This window comes from Hippocampus bargibanti, linkage group LG08 (assembly GCF_051943395.1).
Source record: "Hippocampus bargibanti isolate YZ-2025 linkage group LG08, ASM5194339v1, whole genome shotgun sequence".
NCBI classification, from domain to species: domain Eukaryota; kingdom Metazoa; phylum Chordata; class Actinopteri; order Syngnathiformes; family Syngnathidae; genus Hippocampus; species Hippocampus bargibanti.
The window spans coordinates 19,994,759-20,022,072 of NC_142741.1; the positions used below are offsets into that span (position 1 = coordinate 19,994,759).

Below are 27,314 nucleotides of genomic sequence, written 5' to 3' on the forward strand. Positions count from 1 at the left end.
CGGTTTCTTCTTTTTTTATAAACATACTTGAAAAGAGAGACAACATATTCCCATTTGGATGTTTTAAAACAGTTTTGAAGAAAGGATAAAGCAAGGCTATCCAGTGCTATTGTCAATACAAAAACGGAAATGGGTTAAAATGACCCGTAATATAATATATGGGTTCATACAAGGAAAACAAATCTGCAATTTCTGCAACAACGCCGACACACTCTGACATTGGATAAACTTCTATTAGCAACAGGACACTAATATTTGTTCCTGGAAGTGGAGAAAAACAACTAAAGATCAGCATATAGCTTCTCTCCTCCCTTGTTTTTATTCTTATTCTTATTCTTATTCTTATTCTTATTCTTATTCTTATTCTTATTCTTATTCTTATTCTTATTCTTATTCTTATTCTTATTCTTATTCTTATTATTATTCTTATTCTTATTCTTATCCTTATTCTTATTCTTATTCTTCTTCTTCTTCTTCTTCTTCTTCTTCTTCTTCTTCTTCTTCTTCTTCTTCTTCTTCTTCTTCTTCTTCTTCTTCTTCTTCTTCTTATTATTATTATTATTATTATTATTATTATTATTATTATTATTATTATTATTATTACTATTATTATTATTTTATACCGGGTTAGATGGAGTACATTGATTAGATGTGATGTGGCGAACCTTGAAGGCAACAGCCGAAAGGAAAAGAAGAAAATTATTATTATTATTATTATTATTATTATTATTATTATTATTATTATTATTATTATTATTATTATTATTATTATTATTATTGTTATTATTATTATTATTGTAGTTGTTGTTCTAATTGTTATTATTGTTCTTAATGTGTGTTTTTTATATTTTCAAAACTGGTTTCTCAACGTCATAACTAAACTCTTCCGGTGGTTGTTTCTACTCGGGTACAAAAAAGCGCAAGGCATTTGGTGTCCCCTCAAAATAAGTCCCCTTTTCCGACTTCCGTGCATGCTGTAACAACTGTTTGGTTCACGCCTTTCTCTCTCTTCTGAAATTCACTGCGTTTTCCACGAAAAGAACTGATCATGACTAAAGAGGATGTTCAGGGGTAAGACGTATGTCTTAAGTTAATTATTTTTTAATTCTATACAAATACTAACTTGAAACGTAGCTATAGGAAAGCTGGCATTGCCTGTACATGTCTTAGATTGCATCATCTGTCAGTGGAAGACACGAAAAGTATTTCTATGGTGTCTCTTGGTGAAAATTCTTATAATAATGTTATCATTAAATAACACGTTTAAGTAACTGTTCTCATACTTGGTTGAGAAGTAACTATTGTTTACAGTATTTCAAATTTAAATATAATCTAATTGTTGTTTGTCGGAGGACTATCACTCAGGCATACACTGGTACTTGAGATTATTTCATGTCTTTATTGGCAGAAGCAAGGGATTATTATCATGTTTGGTTATCTGGGCCCAAGAATGTCGTTGTTTTTGACAACATTCTTGTTTTTCGTCTGAACTAATGTCAAGAGTATGTGTGTAACTCATGAATCACGTACTTATTCTGTTGATAGAGTAAACGTTATAAACCCATGCTTAAAACCAACGAAATAAAGCCAACAAACCAAACCTAACCCTTAATTTATGTTGGCGTTGTTTGACACATTTCTCACAAAATTGTTCCCGGGGAAAGCACAGTGTTTGTTGTTGCAAATTTTGGCGAATATCTGTTTACTGTGTTCTGTTTTCATAGCTGGTTTGTGAATTTATACCTGTATGTACTTGATCATCAACAATCCTCCAATATTCCCAAACACTTACTTTATTTACCCTTAGGTCAGTGAAGCGTTGACATGCATTTTCACATTAATAATCACATGAATAAATCCAGTTGAATCCAACATAATATCAGCAAGGGATGAAATGTTAGGATAAACGTGATCATGTCATACTATCTCAACAAAGCAACAGTAGGTACAAGAAAATAGTTGCAAAACTTCGGACTCCAGATTCCATATGAGTGCTAAAATCTGAGATTTTTGGATGTCGAAGTTGATACTTCTGTTTGGGCGTGAGGGGTTATATCAATCAATCATTAACACACTGGGACTCTCGTAACATGCACCACTTGGTTAATGTGATCCTTTAATGTTTCATCCATTTATTATACCATTTATGGGATCAGATTTTCTGAAACATTTAAAGACGTGTATGATAAACTTGTAACTATCTTGACACTTGTGCAGAACTGTTTCATGTTGTCAAGTTGACCCAATGTAATGTTCTGTTTGTGGAAGAACCTTTTATCAATTTTGAGCATTGAGCTGGGATGAGGTTGGTGTGCAACAGCAATTACTGCCATAAAAATGAGGTGATTCAACCTAATCAACTAAGCCTCCAAATGTTCTCATCATTTGCAATCAATAATTGTGACCACCCTTTTGTTTTTACATCTCATTCCATAATGTGTAATTCTGAGTCCTGAGTAATTCCCCAAACTAGTTTACCAACCATCGAGTGTTCTCCCATCACGATGTCTGCCATACCCACCACGCATAAACTGGCTTCAACTTATGAATATAATTAAAATCAGTTTGAAAGATAAAACACACTTCAAAGTTGAATAGGGCTCACACCAACAGATGCAATGTAAAGTGGGCGACTTGCCGATCGCTGTGTATATTTGAAATAATGCCAACTTAATAACACCACTTATAAACTCTCCTCTTTCATCGAGAACTGCTTCATGTAACAAAGAGGGTACAGAAAGTGCTTAAGAATGAGTGACTCTATGTCTTTGTGTTGTCATATTATTTGTTGTTTAGTTTTTTTTTGCTTTCTTCAAGATGGCGCCGCGAGAGTGGCTGTCTTTCCAGCACCTCCTGTATTTTGTTTTTCTACTTCTTTCTTTTCTTTCATATTCCTTTCATAATTTGCTGCAGTGAAATGTAAATTTCTCCACTGCGAGACGAATAAAGGTAAATCCAATCCAATCCAATAACCAAATACTGTATACGTTTGAAGGTCAATCGTACCCAACCGTTTTTGGACCGGTTATGAAATGACGTTTTTTTTCCTGAATACAGCTAATTTTTAAAGCTTTATTGTTGTACATAGTCTGACTTCGGTGCGTGTTATTTCCTGTGACTAAACAGCTCCCTTCCTGGACTGGGAAAGCCAAACAGCATTTTTTTGTGCACTCTTTTGATCAAAGTTAATGGAAAACTCATTTGGAGACGTGCAAAGTTCAGTGTCTTTATGATTTCTGATGTGTGCTTGTGTAGTTTATTGCATTTGAACATCAATGCTGTAAAACACATTTTGGCTTTCTGTTTAAGCAGATGCCAGATGTACCTTAATCTTGAACTGGTATTTTGATACCATTTATCACTTTTGGCAAATGATTTGCTGTATCAGGGAAACTGTTACCTCAAAGGATGACAAAATGTTTGTTTGGTTGACCCCCCCCCCCCCCCCCCCAAAAAAAAAAAAAAAAAAAAAAAAAAAAAAAAAAAAAAAAAAAAAACACCAATGATATCCCATGTGTGGAATTACTGGTTCCATAGTCCAAACTGATAGTACTGTATCAATCTCATACAATAATGAACTGTGGCAACGTGCTTGAGACTCACAGGTCTGTATTTGCTCTCCATCATTCAACAAAAATATTTCAATGAACATCTTTCATCACTGACTTGAGCTGCTTTTTGGGGGGTTCAATAACAAGGAGATTTTACAATTTACAAGCGCGACGTGGCGATGTCGGTGGACAACTTCCCCTGGCCTCCAGGAGAAATAGAAGGTGGAAGTCGACATCGGTGTTTATGTTGTGTATGTTTTCCTGTCTCAGGGTGGCGGCGGTGGCAGAGGAGGACCCTCAGGCCCAGTCAAAGAAAGCCCAGAAGAAACAGCAGAAGGAAGCAGAGAAAGCAGCAAAAAAGGCTGAGAAACAAGCTAAACTGGTCAGTGGTGTATTTTTTGCTGGTGTGTCTCACATCCGTTGCTTCCTCTCACAGCTGGTAAAACCGTGTTGTGCGTTCTTGATGGGCATTGTGGTTCCAGCAAGGTTGTTGTTCAGCAAGGAGCTTTGGGGCAGCATTATCCATTGTTCATCTATTCCTGCCATTTTACGCTTTGTTTACGGCTGAGCAAACCAAGTGTTATTTTCCTCTACACCGAGAGCACGACACGTTGGCTCTTTCCCCAACTCACAACATTTAAAAAACTGGACAATACAACAACTATTTTCCCAATCCCCTCCAATTGTACTGCATTACCAACAAAATGTCAACACATAAACGTTTACTGGAATGAATCATTGCTTCCAAATGTGGATAAAAATGGTATTTAACCCAGTCAGTCCAAGTCTGATGTCAGCAAAGTGTCAATCAAGTGATGTACAACCACTTCGGGCAGGTAATTAATTGTCAGGTAAGCTTATGTGTTCTGGCTCCCAAGTTGATTCTGGCTCTACTTTGTAAGGGATGTGTAAAGGCAGTGTTGAGATAAGCTGGACGATATGTGAAGTAGTCAGTTTTAACGTCAAAGTGATGGTATTTGCATGACGATTAACACATTAGTGTCGACAAATGCTTCTTTTTTTTCGTGGTTTTTAAGCCTCACTTTTACCTTTTTTCATTCAAATTGAGAGGGTGAACACCACTTCTTTGTGATGTGTACAATGTACACAACCTTTTTATTTTTATTTGACATGGAAATATTTACAGTCAGCAAGCAGTATAGTCACACTTAGGTTATCTTCACTTAAATCAATGGGCAAGTTAAAATATATCTAACTTGACATTGACATCGATTTAGATATACAGACGCTCCCCAACATAACGAACATTCGAGTTCCGAATAACGGTATATACAAACATTTTTGCGGGTATAGTGTGTAGAAAAATGTTCGTACAGAGCTGCTGTAAATTAGATTTTGTATTGCGCGCCTTTTTCTGGCTGAGCTCGCTTGCGATTGGGTGCGTACTGTGCTTCACGCATACGCACACACACATTAGAGGTTTCAACGGCTGGATGTTTATGCGACGGACACCAAGGCTGACCAATCAGCGCCCGACTATACTGAAGTGTTGGCAATGAATTCAGGCCCAGAGCCGCCGAGCTTGCTTACGATTGACTGCGTAGAGTATGTTGGCGGGGAGGAAATCCCTCTTCCCAGTTAATGCTCTAAGACACAGGTGTCAAAGTCAAGGCCCGCGGGCGAAATCCGGCCCGCCACATTATTTTTTTCGGCGCGCGAAAGCAAATCAAACCTGTTAAATTCCATGATGATTGCTAAAATCTGAGCCAAAATTTCATATTTTTGGATGTCAACCACAATAAAAGTCATTATTCTTGACTTCAGATTTGAAAACAAGTTATTCATTAATTTGCTGTGTGCTCTATATGTAATATTTGAAGGGATTTAAACATTCTAATGGGTTCCCCAAATTCATAACGGCCCTCGGGAAGAAACCATAACTACAATGTGGCCCGCGGCAAAAAATAACTTTGACACCCCTGCTCTAGGAGGACGCGATGCATAACAAAAAGCAATGGTGGCACGTAATTCAGTCATTACGTGCCAGCAGTTTCAGTCATGGCTTGTTGAAGACCCAAGGATATATGTCGTAGTACTACAGTCGGTGTGAATTTATTTTAAGACTGTTAGAGCGTCTGTGTTTTATACTTCTCCCTTTAGTGTTTGACTTAAACATACATTCCATACAAAATATCGCCTTGAAACAACTTACAAACAAATTCGAAAGGTGAGGAGCGTCTATATACCGGTACATAGAATCCCAGCCATGAAGAGAGTGGCTGCCTTTCCAGCAGCTCATGTATTTCGTTTTTCTACTTTCATTCCTTTCATCACTTTGCTGCTGTGAAATGTAAATTTCTCCACTGTGAGACTAATAAAGGCATATCCAATCCAATCCAATCCAATAACTGCATGGCTGTGGTGGTGAGGCCCGAAACCGTTCTTGCTTTCTGTCACCCGTTTTTTGGCTGAAACCAGTTCCCCGATACAGTGCCACTTTCGCGGCACTATATTTGTCATTGTCATCATTCATGTGATTGCATTTTCAAATAAAGGTTTGGTGATTCTAATGACGCTAACGACACATGGAGCTTCATATACCAATTACCATTTGCATCGGAAACGGCAGTGTCGCCCAACCATGACTCAGTTTCAATGCGTGCACTGAGGCTCATTTGCCCTCCAGTCGGTGCAGATGTGCAGAATATCTGTCCACTTTTTAGACTGTGATTTCTACCGCCATTCCTCATGGTCTGTGATTTGTAGGCTCAATGTGAAAAAGAGTTGTGCTATTGTATTGTATTCCATATATCTCAGGAATGGCTTCCAGCTGGAGCCACAAATATTCCGTTGTTTTCCGATTTCCTGAATCAAAGGTTTCAATTGGAAGTTTTGCTTACTGACATGTTTTGTGTGCACCTCACCCAGCCCTGGCAATATGTTCTACAGGGCTGCAGCCATTGAATACTTTTGGTGTTTGACTATCCTGATGAAAATTCTGGAGAATAATCGGCTATTAAAAAAATCACTCCACACAAAATATGCAGTCATTTTGTTCTATTGATTTGAGCAGTGCTCGCTGCTAGCATACAGAAGGTGCTGGTGCCTTGTGTGTTTAGGGCTTACTATAATCAAACGGACCTTTTTTTATTTTCAGGCTGGTGATCAGAAAACTGAAGAGGAAGATGTAAGTCTCCATGCAATTTACATGCTTGATATTGACAGTCACTTGTTGATTCACAACTTATAAATAGCTTGTATATAAAGGCCTGCATTGACACCCTAGCTTTTGGTTCTTAGAATCTGCAAATTAAAATGTGTTTTATTCTTTGAATTTTCAGGACTTTGCCAAGGACCGTTATGGTGTGACGGCAATGGTCCAGTCCCAAGAAAAAATAGGTGAATTTACAGGCTATTAACGCCCCTCATTTAAACGCATAAAGCGATGGTGACTGCCATATTCCTTTCTGCATCCGAAAGAAGAATTTGGGAGTAAGGTTTGACATATTTTGTTGTTGTTTTTGTGTGTTGTGTGTATGTGTGTGTGTGTGTGTGTGGGGGGGGGGGGGGGGGGGGGGTCCAAATTACAGTGATACCTTGGTTTACGAACCCCTTGGCTTACGAACGTTTCTGTTTACGAATGTTAAATTTATGAAAATTTTACCTTGGCATACAAACTATTGTTCAGCATACACACGGAGCTGCCACAATGAGTGATGTCGTTCGCGAACAAGCCTGTTCTACTAAAAGAAAATGGCAGCCGGCTTGTTTTATCTATTCCCCGCCCCCAGTCGTCGGTTAAAGCCACATGATTGGTCGAGAACGCAGCAGTGAGGCGTGGGGGTGGGGGTGGGGGGTTACAGACAAAGAGAGAGTGAAGCCATGCTCCAAAAAATGTCCTCTATTCCCCGCATATCAGTCTTTGGTTAAAGCCACGTGATCGGTCAAGAACGCAGCAGTGAGGGGAGGTGGTTTAAACATAAAAGAGACAGTCAGACAACATAGAGGGAGTGAATAAACAGATAGACAGTGAAATATGGACTCATTTCAACTTTGATAGTTCAAAGGCAGGGTGTAGACTGCAAGGTTAAAATTCCCATCAATCAGGCTCCACAAATAACCCGCAGTAGCCATCAGTTCAATTTGAAATGAAAAGACAAGCAAAGGAACCAACTATTAATGGTGTTTCTAGTGTGTGTGCTTGCATCTGTTACTGTTGCAATGTCACAACTTCCAAGTAGTACAACCCAGAGCTCCTTGAGACACTTTGTGCAAAAAGCTATCCATTCCATCAAGTCATCAACGACCATCACAAAGGTAAATAAAACTTTATTATACTGTACTGTTTATTTCTTTAATTATAATACCATAGCACATTTATTAAACGTAAAATAAGGTATGTTTTGTGCAGTTTTAAGGCTTAGAAAATTAGAAAAATAGAACATTGTTTTATGGGGACCTGGGAACGGATTATTCTCAATTCAATGGTTTCTTGAACCCTCGTTTATCGCAGGAGATGCGTTCCAAAAATAGCCCGCGATAGGTGAAATCCGCAAAGTATTCCTCAATTATTTTTTTTTCTGAGTCTTTTTCCGAGAGAAGAACATTGTTATCGGTAGTTGTTGGCACTCTTTTTTTTCGTTCTTTTTTTTTGAAAATAGAAAACAGCAAAAGCCAGTGTGTTTCATTATATTCTGCTTTGTTTGCAGTGTTGTTTCTTTTACTTTGCTTGTTTGCACATTTGCATGCCATTAATTAAAAAAAAAAAAAAAATGTTTTTCTCTATTCTCAAAAAAAGAGAGTGCCAAGAACTACCGATAACAATGTTCTTCTCTCGGAGAAAGACACCTTAAAAAAAAGTTTTTTCCCCTGAAAAAAAATCCACGATGCACTGAAGCCGCGATAAGTGAACCGCGAAGTAGCGAGGGATCACTGTACACACTTTTCGCCTTACACACTCTGTCTGGGAGCCAATTAACTTCATAAGCCAAGGTATCACTGTACTCTGATTTGTTTGCAATAAAATCCCCCTTTCCAACACATTTACATTTTGGACGAGGCATATTTTCAAACACTTCGTCATGTAAATTTACAAAATTCAACAACAGGGTAATAATCATCAATACCTAGGGGGATGCATAAACTGAGAAGGGTGTGTACGTCTGATTAAAAATATTGCCTGTGTTTAATAAGTACGGTGTACTACTAATAAAAGTAATATTGACTTGTATTATGCCCCTCATCAGCCAGTTGCCGAGAGCAAGGCAAACGTTAACCCCCAGATACTCGCGTGTCGGGATTGAATTTCGTGAAAGCCCAATTCTGACAAAGAAAGCAGCATTGTGTTGATGCTTGACACTGTATTTCATTGTATTTATTTCAGTGAAGATGGATACCTCATATACCTCAAAGTAATTTTTAAGCTTTATACGCGGCCATTTTTCTTTCTCAGGTTTGGCCATGGAGCTGTGGGCCTCTCAAAATGATCCATGATGTTATGACATATAAAAAATGTCTCATGTCGCGGACTTCTTGTTGTGTTTGTGATGAATAATGCCTCTGAAATTGATTGCTATCAAAGCAGATGTTTTATTCTCAGCTTGCCCTGCGACTCCAGTGCTTTTGCTGATAATAAACTGATGCAAGCTGTCGGACCTGTCCAGGTTCAACCGTACGAATGCCTTTTCAGCTCCATCGGCTTTGGAAACTCAGTTGTTCCTTGCTTTCCTGCATGCTGAGCCTGGGGTATCCATGGGGTTGGGGATGCAGAGGGGGCTGAGGGTGGAAAGCTTTCATGTGGGTTGACGCAGAGTTCTTAGCCAAAGTGGCAGCCCTGCTTTTTGTGATGCCTCCTCTCCGTCTGCTGTGTGCCGATAATGACGAAACATGCCTATAAGTGACACATGTGAGGGTCACTTGGCATTACTCTAATTTTAAGTCATTGTTTGTCTTCAAAAGCTCAAGCTGCATAGTCCCATTTTTTTCCTGCCTTTTGAAAATATCGAAGGTCAGACTGAGGTTGGGGGTGGGATTCTCCACCCTGAGGAGGAAATATGGGTTCCAAAAAGCCCTTTGTGAAGCAGGTCAACTTGTGTGTGTGTGTGTGTGTGTGTGTGTGTGTGTGTGTGTGTGTGTGTGTGTGTGTGTGTGTGTGTGTGTGTGTGTGTGTGTGTGTGTGTGTGTGTGTGTGTGTGTTTACAGACAGATCTTTGGTGCTGATCAAAGACCTTTCTCCTGCGAAGGCTGATGAGTTGATCTGGTTGCGTGCCCGGATTCACACCAGCAGGGCCAAAGGTCAGATCATCCTTCACCTCCTTACAGCCCCCTCCCAACCCAAACTTTTCTTGGTGAGAGGAAAAACAAAGTCAAGGTTAGATTGACTGTCCTTAAAATCCATCTGCATGTACACGTGCACCCCTTAGGCCAGTCCTTCAGGATGAATAGATGAAGTGTTTCTTTGCTCAGCTATGTCCATCAATCACCACCAACTGGAGAAACACTTGTCAATAAGCTTGTGAGTTTATTATTTTTGGAGATTGTTTTCTAGTAGTCTTTGACACAACCATCTAATCAAATCATGGATTCAGTAAATTGAAGTAACCATAATATAATTATTTGTATAAAATACATCTTTTGAAATCAGAATCATATTCATTAGCCAAGTACCGGCGTGTAGAACGCACAAGGACTTTGTCTCTGGGAGAATAGGCTCCACAACCTTTCCAAAAACAAGCAACTGTGATACACAAAGACATGGCATGTAAGTACAGTATCGGAAGACTTTCCAAAATGTAAGTGGGTAGCACTGCAGCACTGACAGCATTGCGGGTGCACTCATCAAGCAGAGTGATAAGTGGTGGAGTTAAAATTATTACGGTTGTGCAAATAATCGTTGCACTGTTTTTAAGTTACCAGGAATTGTGGTTCAGCCATAGGTGTGCAATTATAGTCATTGAACGTTTGTAAAACATTTACGAAAGAATAACTACTGTACTCTTTTGTTCATTCCATTTGTAGGTGCCTATCAGGGCATTCAATGTCGCCATAAAAACAGAAAACAAGCTAAAGTGGGGAAAAAAAGGACAAATAACCTTTCAACCTGATCAGATTATTTAATTCACAAAATTTCTTTGCAGTTCACATAGTTTTTACACATGAGGGTTCAAGTTCTCACTTAGGATAAAATGCAGTATAGACTAAGTGTTAGAATGAATTTGCCCCAGGCTGAAATGACATGAAGTTCGTTTTTAGTTTGTTGTCCTTGTCTGAGGTCTTCATTGGTAAAACAAGAATTTCTTCCCAACCCAAGGGCACATTTCGGTTGCCCGTATGTTTGACACTTATCTGATCAAGAAGGCAACGTCTGATTGTGATTGTGTAGTTTATTGAATGCTGAAAGAAGCCTTGACAGATCGCTCCACTTCCTTGTTTGTATTGTTGCACCATCTTCCCTATTTGTTCCACATGCTGTTTTTGTCGGCACGTTGTGAGGCACTTTTGACTTATGTTTTCGCCCTTTCAGAATAATACTAAGGTGGCATCCAATCATCACTCAGAGTTGACAGGCTATTGCAGTGCACGGTGCCAAAAAGGAGATAGAAATGATGACCTTTTTAGTCATTTCCTTTCAAGATAGCTTCCAGAGTCAAGGGTCTCTTCCCAACGCTCATGTCCTCTATCGTTCTACTCATTGTTAGGATGTCCGTGCGAACACAATAACATCCTGATTCAGTCTAGGAGGAGGTGCATCTGGTGTGGCAGGATTATGACATTGCTGTTATCACAAACACCCACCTCCTGGTCACAGGCAGCGAACATCAAAGTGCCTGGGTGGTCTGGCTGTCTTCTTCCCAAAGGAGGTTGCTTGCAAATATGTTTGCTCTCCTAGTAGGTGTGCGTTTGTTAGGAAGGTAGCTATCACCATTCTTCTCTCACTCACCTTCAAAGAGAATGTACCATTCACAACGTCACCTGAAGATGACAAAAAAAATCAATTGGGCACTGTGTCACTCCCAAAGTCAGACATCACTGAGCAAGACTGCATTGTTTGGATGATTACAGCACCTTTATAACGGCTGTTAATCTTTGCATTCTAGCATTATCACTTTATCTTTATTTTTGGTTTATAGGGAAGCAGTGTTTTTTGGTGCTGCGCCAGCAGCAGTTCAACGTTCAGGCACTGGTCGCGGTGGGAGATCGTGCCAGCAAGCAGATGGTCAAGTTTGCAGCTAAGTGAGTACGGAGACTGTATTTCCTGTTGAAGAAGCCAGAAACAATGGTGGGAAAATCCTGAGCACTAATTGTCCGCCGATCCATTTTCACACATTCTGAGAGGTGTGGGTTGAGGAAATCAATCATTTTTCACTTGACCACAAAAGCTGTCTGTTAACAGGGTAGGATAGGGCAGCTTTTTAATGCAGTGGTTCCTGTTGAGATGGAAGATAAAGCACACTTAGGAGACATAATCCTATGAGAGCCAAATATCATTCATCTTGTGAGCAGTTACAGGGGTTCAGCTGATAATTTGTCTTATGTTTACATGACCAATTCGCCCACCCTCACACACTCTTTTAGAATATTTCACTGAAAAGTTCCAGTGATCACACAATGTTGAATTTGTTGAATTGAGAAGAATTAAAACCCAGCAAACAGGCGAGCCGTGATTGATAATTACCTGAGCCCTTTGCAACTATTTTCTGTAGACATGCAAGTACCCACCGCCTCTGAGATGGATATAAATGATTCGCTGTTAATGCTTAATTCATGTTCCAAAAACACACACACAATAACAATAATAACGCAATAAATTAATCCGAATGTTGTGTTTCGGCTAGTGGGTGGCCTTTTCAACATATCATTCCAAATATTTTTTCTTCTCATGACTTTCCCTTTAAGAGATAAGCATTGATTGATTTTTACATGACTAAATATATCCCAAAGGCATCTTATATAGTTTGTTGAGCATCTTTCGGTTAACCGGACACTAAAGTCCAAGTGTGTCCATTTTGACCTTCTCTTTTTTTTGACTGCACGACATTTCAGGATTCCTTCACTTTATTCAGTTCCTCTCACTTAGATAACTGTCCATTCAACCATGTTGTGATTCAGCTTCACTTTAAACGTTCTGTCTCCTTCTTAGACAAACTTCTGCAATAAGAGAGGATTCAATCCATATCTCAACATACAGTAAAGTCTTGTTATATCGATATCGGATATATCGATAGTCCCGGTTATATCGATACTATTTCTATGCACGCACGGAGAAAATTACATGCAAACAGGGTCGGATATATCGATAGTCCCGGTTATATCGATATTTTTTCGGACTCCCTTGAATATCGATATAACGAGACTTTACTGTATTTCAAAATGGAATAATTCATTTTATTCAATGCTCTCAGATCTTTTAAATCAAAAAAAAAAACGATTCCCCGTTTCACACCGGTTTTATTTACACCGTTGCCTTGAGCAATTGGGTCACAATGTTAAGCGTTTAACATGGCCTAATCTTAAAAACAGGTGTTACAATCAATCGTTTGCGTCGCAAAATTTGATTTTGATGACTGACAACATAAATCTCTGGATTACAAGGAAATCCTGACACTGTTGAGGGCAGTGGTGATATTACTGGCTAATCTTCATTCTGTAGATTGAATGTCATCCTCCTCTCACTTCCACAGTTTAATGAAATGATCATCAGGCTCTGCAACAACATTTCCATTGCATCATTTTAGTAGTGATAAATGCTAATGAAAGGTCTTTGGGAAAAATATGCAATATGTAATCTGGGGGTAGTTCCAATTTTCTGTCTTGTTTTAAAATACTGTTTATCTCATGTGTCCTGAATTACTGTCTGCCTCTACCTCTCGGCTCTGAAGCAGAAGTCATTAATGTGGTATTTATTTAACTAACTCGCCGTCAAGGGGTGATGGGTAGCAGCTGTTCTGGGACCGGTAGGGGTACTAGCGCCTCAGCGTTCTGTCCCTTATTAACGTTATGGCACAAAAAGAAGTGAAGGATTAAAATGCATTGCGCCTTGTCTTGAACTGCTTGACCTCCTGTGCTGCTCGTCATGACTAAGCTGGAGCTTCCTGGATAGATGCCACTTCGTTTTGGAAATGTCATAGAAACCGCCCACTGTTCCAGCCGGATTATGATGATTATGCATTGTATGAGTCAACCGTGGTGCCTTTTATCCCTTTTCAATTGGATTTCAATCACTACCACCAATTGTGATCTCCTTTCTAACCAACCTATTTAGTTTGGTTTCCATTGTAGCTGGATCGGCCTGTCATCATATGTGATGTTCTCTTGAGTTCCTCTCTTTTGAGACAACTAATATTCTACCAGTTCTCCTGAAAATAATTTATGCTTGGTCAGCAAAGTACATTTGTTCAAGAAACATGCGTGATGAGACGTCACTGCAGCAATGTGAACAGCATCAGTTTATCTGCTAGATTTTAGACTTGGGAACTGAGAGGTCATGGTTCTGCAGTATTCTATAAGATGTGTGCAGATATGTTCTCAAAACTTGAATAAATAATAAGCGTAAATCAATTTTGGATGAAGAATGTTTGCATTTTTTTCTTCTTTTCTCACTTGCCTTATAATGATGTTGGAAAGTGGAAACTGTGAAACACTCTTTTGTTTCACTGTAATGCTTTAATTTGTGCCTTGTGTAAATGGCCACATTTTTTGACATTGTTGTCAGCCTCTGCAATCACTTGAAAAAGCCATAACACTCGGTGGCACATTGCATGTCAAACCAAAGTTCCACTTTAGTGGAAGAAAAATGTTATCATGCAGAGATCCATCCACACAGATTAAAGTCCATTTCTTCCCTTGTGCCTTCTTTTTCATTATTTTTTATCCCACTTTCCCACGCCAGCATCAGCAAGGAGAGTATTGTCGACGTGGAGGCATCTGTGAGGAAAGTGGACCAGAAGATCGAGAGTTGTTCCCAGCAGGATGTGGAGCTTCACATTGAGAGGGTAAACTGTCAAATCTTTATTGGTTACCAGTGGTACATATTGCTGGAGTTTAACAGTGTGATGCTAAAACATGATAAGGCATTGTTACCCAACCTTATTGAGGCAAGGCACCCATTTATATTTGAAAAGCATACAAGCCAACAAAACTATAACAAATTATGAATCCTTGAAATAGTGCATTTATTGTTGAGAGACCCTGTTTGTTGGTCCAAAACCTTGGAATTGTTATTTTAGCCTCTCAACAATAAATATTCTCTATTTTCTGTGCTCCTCTATGAAACCAGACTGACTATCATTCTGTTGTGCCAAAGTAAATTGTGAGCATTTAATTTGGAAAACAATATTCAAGGTTGAATAATGTTTGACATGTTACGGGCCAAACCAGCAACTTGAAGGATAATTATTTTGATTGTGCATTTTCTGCACTATCAGTGGGAAATTCTTTACTGTTGTTTTTATTAAAAAAAAACAATAATTTGGATTACAGTAATTTATCTCTGTTAAACCCAATGGATCTCCCAAGTAATCAACAGGGTGACTGATTATGAAAATAACTTAGTTACTGTCCTATCTTGAAGGAAACAACAAAATAACCAGGCACTATGATTTCTCTTCCAAACCGTGCTTTCATGCTATAAAAAATGTGTGATGGCATAAAACTGTTGAAGCGCAAATGAACATTTAGCGCATTTTGCAGATTTTTCTCACAAAATAAACTTAATATTATTACGCCGGCTGCACAGTGCAGAGGTCGGCGGTTCGCGTCCCGGTCCGGCCTCCCTGTGTGGAGTTTGCATGTTCTCCCCGGACCCGTGTGGGTTTTCTCCGGGTCCTCCGGTTTCCTCCCACACTCCAAAAACATGCATGGCAGGCAGATTGACCACTCCAAATTGTCCCTAGGTGTGAGTGTGAGAGTGACTGTTGTATGTCTTTGTGTGCCCTGCGATTGGCTGGCAACCAATTCAGGGTGTCCCCCGCCTCGTGCCCGAAGACAGCTGAGATAGGCTCCAGCAACCCCCGCGACCCTAATGAGGAATAAGCGGTACGGAAAATGAGATGAGATGAGATTATTAAGGGATTCTGTTGCCCTGTGTGTCCTTCAAAACCACCAAAACATTGCATGGAGACAATACCACAACAAAAACGAACTACTCATGGTGTCAATTAAATAAAGTTGCATCGAAGACTGTACGGGAGTTTGTTTGCTCTAATGAAATTGCAAATGAAACATTTGATGTTATTTCTCCCCCCGCCCCTTCCAGATTTTTGTCATCAGCCAGGCTGAGGCCCGTCTCCCCCTCCAGCTGGAAGATGCTGTTAGACCCGAAGGAGAGGCAGATGAGGTGAGGATGAGTAGGGGTTTTCAATCAGAACCCCGGAGAATCACCTCGTTTGACCGTCCTGTCCTTCGACTGAGTTGATCTGAGGTTGAAACATTTAAACCTTCATTTTTCTTGATCTGTTCACGAAGGTTTTATGCTCCCTCTTTGATTCAGAATAGCATGTTTCAAAATAAAGTATAGCCTTGCGGGGGGCATAGAATTATAATTACAGTGTTTTCTGGACGAATGTTGAATAGATGCTTTTCCACTTACACAATACAATAGGTGTGTTCCATGCCTAATTCTGTGGTTGATCGTAACGTTCAACATCCAAATAGTTTATCATAGAGTGCCTTTTATTGATATAAATGGTCAAATCAAAGTATCCTCATTTACTTTATATGGTATGATTTGAATTCTATGTGATGCTAGTGTAAAATACGCCAGAGCAACAGCATTTTGAGTTTCAGCCATGATCTTAGCTGTACGTTTGCAAGTTTTGCATTTTCGGATACTTTTGAGAGTAGTTAAACATCAAATTAATTCAACATCCCGGGATAAAATTTAGAAAAGATTAATTATCTCTCCTCTTTTTTTCTCAAAATGCAGTATTGTTAACAGTTTCTATAATCTGAAGAAAAAGTCAAATCTCTGTTGGTTGCCTTAAAAAAATCGATACATTTAGAGATTCATATGCACTTGAATGGTTTTGTACCTTTTCATTTGTTTTTAATTGACTATGAAGGCTATTCATAATCTGAATAACACACCGTAGTTGCTCCAAATCCATGCTTTGCAATATTTACTTATATCATAATTTTATACCATAAAAATTAAACACCTTTTGGCTGCCGATGGCTCATGGCTGTTTTCTGCTGGGATATTTGATGCCCATTGCATGCTTGAACGACATAAATGCTGTCCTGCGAGACCAAGGCCTGTACAGTCTGTCTGCCCGGCTGTCTAACTCTTTGTCCCACTGTGCTGGGCTGTTGGGAGCAGGATGTGGCTACACAGGCTATTAGCGCAAAGCCCAGCGGGTCGTCTGAGGAAGCCCGACACGCATGACCCTGGAAACTGTGGTTCCTCCTGTGATGAAAAATTTACTCTTTCATTTGTGTTATTTTGCTACCATATTTCCAGGTGTCCTTTGTTCCGATGGACTGACATTTGGAATAAGAATTCCCATTCTTTGAAACTAATGCAGAGCTTTAAAAAACAAAATTATATTTAAAAAGATATAATTTCCATGGACACTATTTTTTTCTAAAAATCAGCATACATTTCTCCCAGCTGGTAAAATAACAACGGAGATGCTGAACTCTGTTTCATTATTTTATCAAATATATATTTTTATTTATTTTTTTGTTATTTTTTTCTTCCCACAGGAGGGCAGAGCTACTGTCAACCAGGACACCCGACTGGACAACAGAGTGATTGATCTCAGGGTAAGTTGTTGCCTCTCTTCATCTCCAATGATGAGAGATACTCAATCAGTCTTAGGTTTTCTGTCTCGTTCTTTTTGAAAATGTTAGTTCTTATTTTAGTGTGGCGTCCCCTGAAGGAATAAGCCAAAGGAAAAGAAGAAGTTATTTTAGTATTGGGGGCAATGTGCTACCTTGCATCAGCCAGATGAAGTAAAAATGAGTACTTTTGACACACTTTTTAAAGGGGACAAAAATAAAGCTAACACATCAAAATTGGCTCTGTGTGTGTATGCATTTGGCCCCTGGGCCAGACTTTGGACATTCTGCTGTACATGATCAATTTGGCTCGTGGTAGTTTCCAAAATCAGTCACGCCGATAAAGCGTTACTCCAAAGTGTGTACTTTTTCCGGTAATATTTGCTTTTTCACTTTGAGTTTCTGTCATCTCAAAGAAGAAATACTGTGTTAGGGTTTGTTGCACACTGCGAATGACAACATGTTATCTAGCTATGTCACAAAAATCGTCATTTACACCACATATGCTGTCGAGCTTCACAAGAAAGTCCCACCAGAATGTGAGTGCTGGAGTTCCACAGTTATTCTATTTATAATCAATGTACATTATAAATGTGTTTTGCCATTAAATATTATTACATCAATATGTCAGGTAAAATGAGACTGCTTTTATTAGGTCTAGAAACATATAGTATTAACATTTTAATTAATATATTTGTTTTTGTACTCCCTGGACCCTCCGAGGGTTTTCTCCGGGTCCTCCGGTTTCCTCCCACTTTCCAAAAACATGCGTGACAGGCTGATGAACACTCCAAATTGTCCCTCGGTGTGAGTGTGAGCACGAGCACCGATGGTTATTCATGTCTGTGTGCCCTGCGATTTGTGTCTTTACTTAATATCAATCAATCAATTATAGTTCACAACAAAGCAGAAATATGGGGTATATCTGCTTTAAATTGAAGAGCTGTGCATTCAATTGACAGAGCGCTTCAATTAATAATTTATTCTATACACTGATGTTACATATCTGTATGGGAGACATCTTGAACACTGGCGAGCAACTGCCGATACAAGGACATGAAATGCTTTGATTTGCGCCTCCTACACACACGCGGTGCCGGAAGGCGCTCACACCACAGCTTCAAGTACCACGTTCCTGTCACGCTCTGCACTTTAAATCCATGGACACGTCAGGGTCCATTGAAGCTGGTTCTCACACTTGCAAAGACACTCTCCAAAAGGAGACCATAAAACATATGCGAAAAACTATCCTGAGACACAATACGTCAGTGGGGCCACAGGGAGTGGTCCTCTGATCCCCCCCAACCTGAGAGTAGGGACCTATCATAGCTGTGTCCGGCCCCGCCATGTCCGGACATTAGGGATATATAAATAGGGCCGATACGACCAGTCAGACTTTAGTTCGCTGACGAAGCCTCTTGGATAGGAGGCGAAACGTCCGACACCTTCAAAAAGTACAGAGAAGAAACCTTCTCATCTGAGACACAATGTGCGTTGTTTTCGGCAACAGTGAAAAATTGTGACCTTTTCAATTTGGATTGTGCAAATTAGTTATGCGAAGCTGCTGTTCTGTTGCAGAGTAGACCGTGTCTATAGTCATTCTTATGGTTGCGCAAATCTTTTCTGTTGTTGCATCAACTAGTCTATAGTCATTCTTAGTGCCATTTACATTGACTAAGAACTCTCTCCACCTGTTTTACTGCCATAATATTGAATCTTGTTTATTCTTTTCGCATTTAGCTTTAATTGCACAGCCTTGTCATCATATATAATGTATTACACTAATGCAGCAGAGACCGGGGAATGTTCTCTGTTCATCTGTTCTCTTTGAAATCACATCCAGATGAATGACTAAAAAGAAGGAAAGGGTGTGCACGTCCAGAAAAACGCTTCTCACAAGATGAAACTTGTCTGTGGTAAATTGCCACCACACCACAGACAATCCTGTCTGGTTCAAAATTGTTTTATGCAGCTCTGAACTGTAGTGCAACATAGAACTGATGCTCTTTGGGAACAACCCGAACACCCACTCACTTGAGGTGTACTTGTGACAGGAAGTGACTTTTTCCTCTAGCTCCGGACAGATTCAGTGTTGTTTTCTTCTGTCTAAGGGCTCGTCAGCGGTAGCTGAATGTTTCTGTAAGTTTAAGTTTGATATAGTTTAAGCAGGTTACACCATGCATATATGGAGCAAATTTTGATGTGTTAACTCTATTTTTGTCCCCTTTAAATAGTTGTCAAAATTATTCGTTTTTACTTAATCTGCCTGATGTAATACAAATACTTCCCAATGCAAAAGCTTAAATCGTTCTTCAGTCAGTAATTTCAAAATGAACGTTTAACAGGAAAAATGAAGTGTGGTTCGACTACAAGGTTTTATATGCACTATGTACATCTGGATGTGATGTTGATTGCTTGCATTCATGGATAGACCTGTCCCTTCATCCAAAATACAATTGTCCCTATGATTTTGAATCATGAGAAACTGCATGAGTCACAGTGCAATAAATCATTAAAAAAGATCAACTTTTCATTTTATCACCTGTCAGAAATACCTCCAGACGATGATGTCTTTTACCAAGGGCAAGAAAAGAAAAAAAAGTTTCAAATAGGAAAACAGCATACCACTAATAGGGCGAGGTCTGTCATTCATGAGCCTATGTAATATTGGGAGTTGAAAGCAGGTGAAGTTGTTGGTTTGTGGATATAAACCTGTAGTCGTGGGGCAGTATTCAGTTATGTTTTACCTGCCTCTATCAAACTGTCACGGTTTGTGGGGTGAGGGTTGGGTACCTCCATGTCCGGTAAATTTGGACCAGTGCATTTATTTTTTATTTATTCATTTGTTTACTTACTTGTTTGTTTATCTATTTGTTTATTTATTTTAGCCGCTGCTTTTACCCCATGCTGTGGTTTCAGTTTTTGCATTGCTAAGTTATTACGTAGTCATATTTGCTTGTGTCTCTCTCAAAGACAACCACCAGCCAGGCAATCTTTCGTCTGCAGTCAGGAGTATGCCAACTTTTCAGAGATACCCTCACTAAAAAGGGCTTTGTGGAGATTCAGACACCTAAAATCATATCAGGTACACACACGCAGACACACGCACACACTCACATTCTCTGATCTCCTGGGAAATACGAGAAGGGTTTTTACGTGGAATACACTTTCTATATCACTATTCGCATGTGAAATGAAAGTCATTGCCTTATTGAAAACTGTAAAGTTAGTTGTCATTTATGATGGGACAATTATTTTGATGCGCGAGCCATAAGAAGCGGATTCCACCTGTTTTAGTTAGTTAGATGTATGCCTACATGAATCAACATTTTGACATCATGGCATTAATTGGACAGGGGCTTCAACATTTTTCTCGCAGTCCAAATTCTTTAAAGAATTACACTGTCAAGTGCATGTCTTAACTGTTGACATAAAAAATATGGATTGCTTCGTATTCTTTTTTCAACACACACCTAGAAATGTTCTTATTAGAGAAACTGTTACTTGGAAGGATATCATAGTTCTAACATTAGCTGTGGTTTTAATTACATACAATCCATGTTGTTTAGGACCAAAGTTAATATGGTTTCGAGACAGTCTCAAACTCAATAACGAATGAAAGGTGCCGAGTTTTGTTACACAACGCAATGTGCGATTACACAACACTTTCACTTCTTCCTTGCTGCAAGAGCCAATGAAAACGGTTTTGCTTCACCATTCAAACGCGTCGCTCTTTATTTGGGCGGCAACTGTGAATCCGCACTATCTACTTGTTACAAAAACCACACCTTCCTGTTTGCCACCAGCCTTGATGCGAAACAGTTGTTTACGACATTACACGGGCGCCCACGCTACTTATGCGGGCATGCAAATATCTGATAAAAACATCTGCGTCAAATAAAACTGCAGACATTATGTCTGACTTACTGGTTTGTGGGGTATTTTTCCGAAACAAATTAAGACAGATTTGAAAGTGGTTGCTCAAATTTAATCAAAAACTCCTTTATTCCAACTCCAGCTGCCAGTGAGGGTGGAGCCAACGTCTTCACTGTGTCTTACTTTAAGACCAGTGCCTACCTGGCTCAGAGTCCCCAGCTGTATAAACAGATGTGCGTCTGTGCTGACTTTGACAAGGTCTTCTGTGTGGGTCCAGGTAAAATAAGAGATGAACCATATGATATGAACTGACACAACGATGCAAGTATGGTTCTGTGAATTCAGTTTATACAAGAAGGCATGTCCTTTGGGTATTCTCAACTTGATGTGTTATGAACCATTCAACATTAATATTACACCACCAGGATGAGCCAGCCTTGTTTTTTCTCCTTTTTTCTTCTTAGTTCACAAGAGAAATCAAAGGACTTAAGGTCATCACTGTATCTAAGGCTTGAGTACACTGTAACGCAGTTGCTGTAGTTACAGCAGGACCATTTGGGATCAGCGCTCTGGCAGCTGACACTGAGGACCCATTGTAAACAGCATAGGTCCAGATCGTAGATGAGCAGATGTAATGACTTTTTGAGTTATTATTCAGGGGTCAAATGGTTTCAGCTTTGTAGATTTGAGACCAAAGTGGTCTACAGAAGCAGGCTTTAATGTGTCAAAGTTGTACTATTCACGTCCATCTGCCTTGCCTGATTTCCAGCCCCATTTGGAAGTCCAGTTAACAGTGTTTGCATCTGACTTTGAGAGAGAGAGACACGGTCCTTTTGGAAAAAATGATGTTGAGGTTGCTGTGAGGTGTTCATTGATGTTGCTTTTTAAGAGCCTCACACCTATGTGAATTGCATACATTATTAGCCATTCTCCTGCTGGCCAGCAGCAATTAGTAGCTAATTATGTTTGGCAGCCAACTATTAGTATGTTATGGTCGCAGTTGTGTCAGTCATCATAAAGGTAGCTGCCAGTCATCAGCAGTAAACAAAATGAAGGATTTTATGTTGTGCTGCACATGGCAGACGAATTGAAGCCCTAATAGAAAACAATAATCTACTTCTGAAAATAATTTTGATGGTAAGCTAATTAACAGTAACAGATGTTTTATTGTGTTTTTTTTCCCTTTTAATAGAGTATTTTAACACAACAGAGGATAAATGTTTTGAATGAATATTTTAACTATTTAATTGAAGTTATTGGACTTGTTAGTTTTCAGAGCAGAGGACTCCAACACTCATCGTCATCTCACTGAGTTTGTGGGTCTGGATATTGAGATGGCTTTCAATTACCATTACCATGAGGTCATTGACTCCATCACTGACACAATGGTCCAGATCTTTAAAGGGCTGAGAGACAAGTAAGTGCTACTTCCTTCCCGGTACGGACATTTCAATTTTCAAATGAATTGAGGCTACAGTCAAACTTCTTGTGTTGTATTTTCACAATGAATGGTGAAATACATGGCACAATATTTTGCTTCTGTGACATAAGATCAATCTTGACAAGCTCCTTGTATGAAAAAAATGTTTTACTCCCTGACAGAACTATTTTGCCAGTTCAGATGTTATGGGCTGTCAAGTTTTTGTCAGCTGTGTGCAAACCTGCTAAACGGTCAATGCGCTGATGGCCCGTGTGGTTTCAGTGCCCCTTAGTGTTGGGATTCGGTAGTAAATACACAAACTTACCCACTCAATGAGTCCGGGATGCATCTGCGCCATTTACGCATTTTGACAGCCCCTGTAGCAACTTTGTTATAACTCCACCGCGTCAGCACCGGCGCAAGTCTATTACGATTAGCACATATTGCTACACGATCTGCGCCACATACGACATACTTCTGTTAGAATAATTAAAGAAACAAATTTAGTGAAACAGAAATTGAAAACTGTTCGTTTTCCTTCAGATGTTTTCATCTAGCCATAATCACCTTTTACGGTGTGTTCCAATATCGTGGTCGAGGATATCTCCGGCTTTTCCGTGACATGCCGTGAAGTCCCGAAATAAATAATCGAATACATATTTGTTTACCCATGGTGCACTGCAGTATTTACATCAAACGACATCGATGGTTGCGATAAGGAGCGTAAGAACAGGAGTAAAACTTTAAAAGACATTCAAAGCAGGCAGCAAACAAACATTCTCATTTTTAAGAAACCAACTAATAGTCTGCGGAGGGTCGTGACAATTTGATGCAGCAAACTGCTGTTCATGATTCATATTTAGTGGATAATGGCAATGATTTCAGAGCTGTTATAATACAGTGTAAATCTTCAAACCAAAGAAATTTGTTTAAGTCGACCCTCGTTAAAAATATTGTGCTATCTGTTCTCTTTGTCTTCTCAAATCAAAATAGCACAGGATTGTGTAGTAACTAAAGAAAAATGAAAATGTTTATTTTATGTATGAATACATTCTTTGACTTGAATTTAAATTGTTTGTTGATATATTATAAAAATATATTGTACTCAAATACCTGTTTTTTTAATTTTGTAATTTAGAAATATTATGCTCCAATCAATGTATTTTGGTTTATTTCAATCAGGTTTGTTTACTTTGGGAATCAAGTGAAATCAGGGCCCATCAATTTCAGAATTTGGCCCCCTTTTCAGACACAAAGGGGCCAACTGGCCGCCTTTTTTAATTTCCCAGATGCATCTCTGATGAGTTCTGCTTTGTCAGTATGAAGTGGTGGAGGGGTCGCAGTAACGTCAATCTATTTGCATCAGCTTCCAGACTGAGATCCAGACTGTAAACAAGCAGTTCCCCAGCGAGCCTTTCAAGTTTCTGGAGCCCACTCTGAGACTGGAGTACAAAGAGGGATTGGCGATGCTGCGTGAGGCCGGTGTGGGGATGGGCGATGAGGAAGACCTCAGGTCAGAAATTATTACATTTAGATGAAATCAAAAATGCTTGAACCTGGAAAGCTCCACAAAAATATTTCAATAGGTTGAAATGAACCTGTCACTGATACATTAACATTTTTGTAGCACGCCGAATGAAAAACTACTTGGCCGCCTTGTCAAGGAAAAGGTAGGTATAATTGTGTCCACTGGGTATTCTACCTGTCACCCAGAGGAACTTCATACACACCACATGACATCCGATATCATCAGTGTGTTAATATCTTTTTCCCCACCCACTAGTATGATACCGATTTCTATGTCCTGGACAAATATCCGCTGGCTGTGAGACCTTTCTACACCATGCCTGATCCCAACAACCCTGTCAGTATCTCATGAACTCAAAACAAAGAACTACTGTTTCCTGCTTCACAATGAGTAAAATGTACCTGCATATCTTCTTTTAATTCTTGTGTTTTCAATCCTAGAAAAATTCCAACTCCTATGACATGTTCATGCGTGGTGAGGAAATCTTGTCCGGAGCTCAGAGAATCCACGACGCTCAGCTGCTGACCGAACGAGCCATGCATCACCAGATTGGTAAGAATTAGGGCGCCACGTTATCACAATTGCATGATCCAGACCACTTTGATTTTCACTTTGATTTTTTTTTCTAAAAGGGGCTACTTCAAATGAATGTCTTCATTGATGTATGAATTAATCTCATTGTATAATTGAGCATAATAGAATGAAAAATATAAATTTAAAAAATGCTAGCTGTTTATCCAATGATTGGTCACTTCATTTGCAAATTATGTGGCACATCTGTCTACATTGAAAATCTTGGGAGTACCAATGTTTCCCACGCCTGAGTACGCAATGTTTCGTGATGGGAGGTACTTATGAGGTTTGTCTCCCTCTGCACGGTGTCTGCAGGGGAACAAAAAATAATAGGAAGAATCATTGGAGCCACGTATTGTGAATGTCGATGAAAGAAAATAATTATGTGTGACCATCAATGTTTTTCCCCCCACAGATCTGGAGAAGATCAAGGCATACATTGATTCCTTCCGCTTTGGCGCCCCCCCACATGGCGGAGGAGGCATTGGTATGACATTCTTCATGCTTGAATGTGCAATACATGACATACATTTTCATACCTCAAAATTAATATTTATATCTGCGTAACATTTTCATTGTGTAAATATATATTTTTTATTGTGATTATTTATTTGTATATTTTCAAAACGTCTGTGTAAGCTCTCAGTCGTACAGGAGTGGTCCATCGATGAAAAGGTTTCTTCAGCCGTCATCTGTACTTTTTTTTGAAGGTGTCGGACGTTTCGCTTCTTATCCAAGATGCTTCTTCAGCGAACTAAAGTCTTACTGGTAGTATCGGCCCTATATATATATCCCTAATGTCCAGACATGGCGGCGCCGGACACTGCTATGATAGGTCCCTACTCTCAAGTTGAGGAGAGCAGAGGACCACTCCCTGCAGCCCCACCGATTGTTCCTACATTCGTGACTAACGACTGGCCCGATTGCCCCACTCCCTCCGGTATCACCTCATCAGCATTACTAATGTTGCCCAACCTATGTTGCCTAAGCAGGCTATTGTACGAACGATCCAACTTGAACCTCACCCCACCTTATCGGTTTAATGAAGGATTTAGCTTTTTTTCATGAAAATTACTTCTTTTACTCCCCTTTCAATCCATCTATGTTCTTTTGCTAAGATTTGAACCTCATTGTCATCAAATGAGTGGTTGCTAGCTTTTAGGTGCATATGTACTGCCGATTGAGGCCCACTTGTATTATCCCTGCGATGTTGATAGTCTTTTTTTGAGAATTTGTTTAGTCTCCCCAATGTATTGCTCTTTACAATTTTCGTCTTACAATGTATTGAATAAACTACATTACTTTGTTTTTCATTTGGCAGCCTTTTGGATGCACTAATTTGTGCCTTAAAGTGTTTATCGGTTTGAAATAAGTAGGAATGTTGTGTTGCCAAAGTAGTCTTTGTAGTTTTTTCAGAAACTCCTGCAATGTAAGGTACTGCTACTCCTCTCCTTTTTGTAACTTCAGAATTTTTGGTTTCATTCCCTATTCTTTCTTTCTGACATTTGTTAAATGACCACTGAGGGTACCCACAGTTTGTAAGTGCTCTCCTGATATGTTTTGACTCCTTTTCTCTGCCTTCGACGCTGAGAGTAGGGACCTATCATAGCAGTGTCTGGCGCCGCCATGTCTGGACATTAGGGATATATATTTAGGGTCGATACTACCAGTAAGACTTTAGTTCGCTGAAGAAGCATCTTGGATAAGAAGCGAAACGTCCGACACCTTCAAAAAAGTACAGATGACGGCTGAAGAAACCTTTTCATCGATATACAGTAAAGTCTCGTTATATCGATATTCTCGGGAGTCTGAAAAAATATCGATGTAACCCGACTATCGATATATCCGATTTTGCGGCATGCAAATTTTCTCCTTGCGTTCATAGAAATAGTATCGTAATAAGCAGTACTATCGATATAACCGATATCGATATAACGAGACTTTACTGTATGTTCAACAATATTCTGTGTGCCACTACAACACCTGAATTTCTTTTCTGGAGAGCAAAAATATATCTTAACACATCATGATCAAATTATGTCGTTGTAACTGTATTATTGTTCATTGCAGGCCTGGAGAGAGTCTGCATGCTGTACCTCGGTCTCCACAACGTGCGCCAGACCTCCATGTTCCCCCGTGACCCCAAACGGCTGACACCTTGAAACTGTCAAGTCAACTTATTAACACCACACTTTTAAAATCTCACATAACGGTGATGGGATATTACTAATTCACAATGCTGATTTAATGAGTTAGTGCCCCTTTTAAAGACACTAACGTGATACTGGGATTAAGTTCTACTCTGATAGATTGGAGTCAGTGCAACAGGAGGGAAATTTATTGATGGCTGTGAACAGATGTCTTAACAACAGTTGAGAAAGAGGAGGCATGCACTTGAGTTAGATTGGAAAGCTGCAGTAGTTAACTGGTCAGGATGTCTTCATCAGAGAGATAACTACCAGTAGTTATCATACTGAAATCCTAACTACCTCCAACTAACCATCGTTCTCTCCTACACTATGCCTGTAAGTATGAGTCCTTTTTTAATCCAAAGTAAAATAACAAATAATGGCTAATAAAAATATTTTGCAAAGCATAAATCACTGGTTTCTCATGTTTGTCTTATGAT

The 27,314-nt window shown here is 39.4% G+C and overlaps 1 protein-coding gene across 2 annotated transcripts; it reads left to right on the forward strand.

Annotated features, from left to right (window-relative positions):
* The first annotated feature begins 942 nt into the window (after positions 1 to 942).
* Positions 943 to 27,285, forward strand: dars1 (aspartyl-tRNA synthetase 1). Of its 2 annotated transcripts, none has more exons than XM_089002347.1 (18): positions 943 to 1,071; positions 3,822 to 3,933; positions 6,670 to 6,699; positions 6,854 to 6,911; positions 9,714 to 9,806; positions 11,642 to 11,744; positions 14,401 to 14,503; positions 15,766 to 15,846; positions 17,214 to 17,273; positions 20,262 to 20,373; positions 21,307 to 21,441; positions 22,434 to 22,581; positions 23,951 to 24,097; positions 24,212 to 24,254; positions 24,368 to 24,448; positions 24,553 to 24,664; positions 25,101 to 25,172; positions 26,756 to 27,285. In XM_089002347.1, the coding sequence occupies exons 1-18, from the start codon at positions 1,049 to 1,051 to the stop codon at positions 26,845 to 26,847; spliced, it is 1,605 nt and encodes a 534-aa protein (XP_088858473.1). In that variant the 5' UTR covers positions 943 to 1,048; the 3' UTR covers positions 26,848 to 27,285. The 2 variants fall into 2 exon arrangements, with proteins under 2 accessions (XP_088858473.1, XP_088858472.1); XM_089002346.1 differs by lacking the exon at positions 943 to 1,071 and adding an exon at positions 3,559 to 3,605.
* Positions 27,286 to 27,314: the final 29 nt, after the last annotated feature.

Bases quoted from the DNA above. Each gene is read 5' to 3' on its own strand.
- dars1 (XM_089002346.1), top strand. From the start codon at position 3,574: ATGAACTGTGGCAACGTGCTTGAGACTCACAG. The intron at 14,504-15,765 runs GTAAACTGTCAA...CGCCCCTTCCAG, and splicing joins TGGAGCTTCACATTGAGAGG to ATTTTTGTCATCAGCCAGGC. The intron at 21,442-22,433 runs GTAAAATAAGAG...TGGACTTGTTAG, and splicing joins GGTCTTCTGTGTGGGTCCAG to TTTTCAGAGCAGAGGACTCC.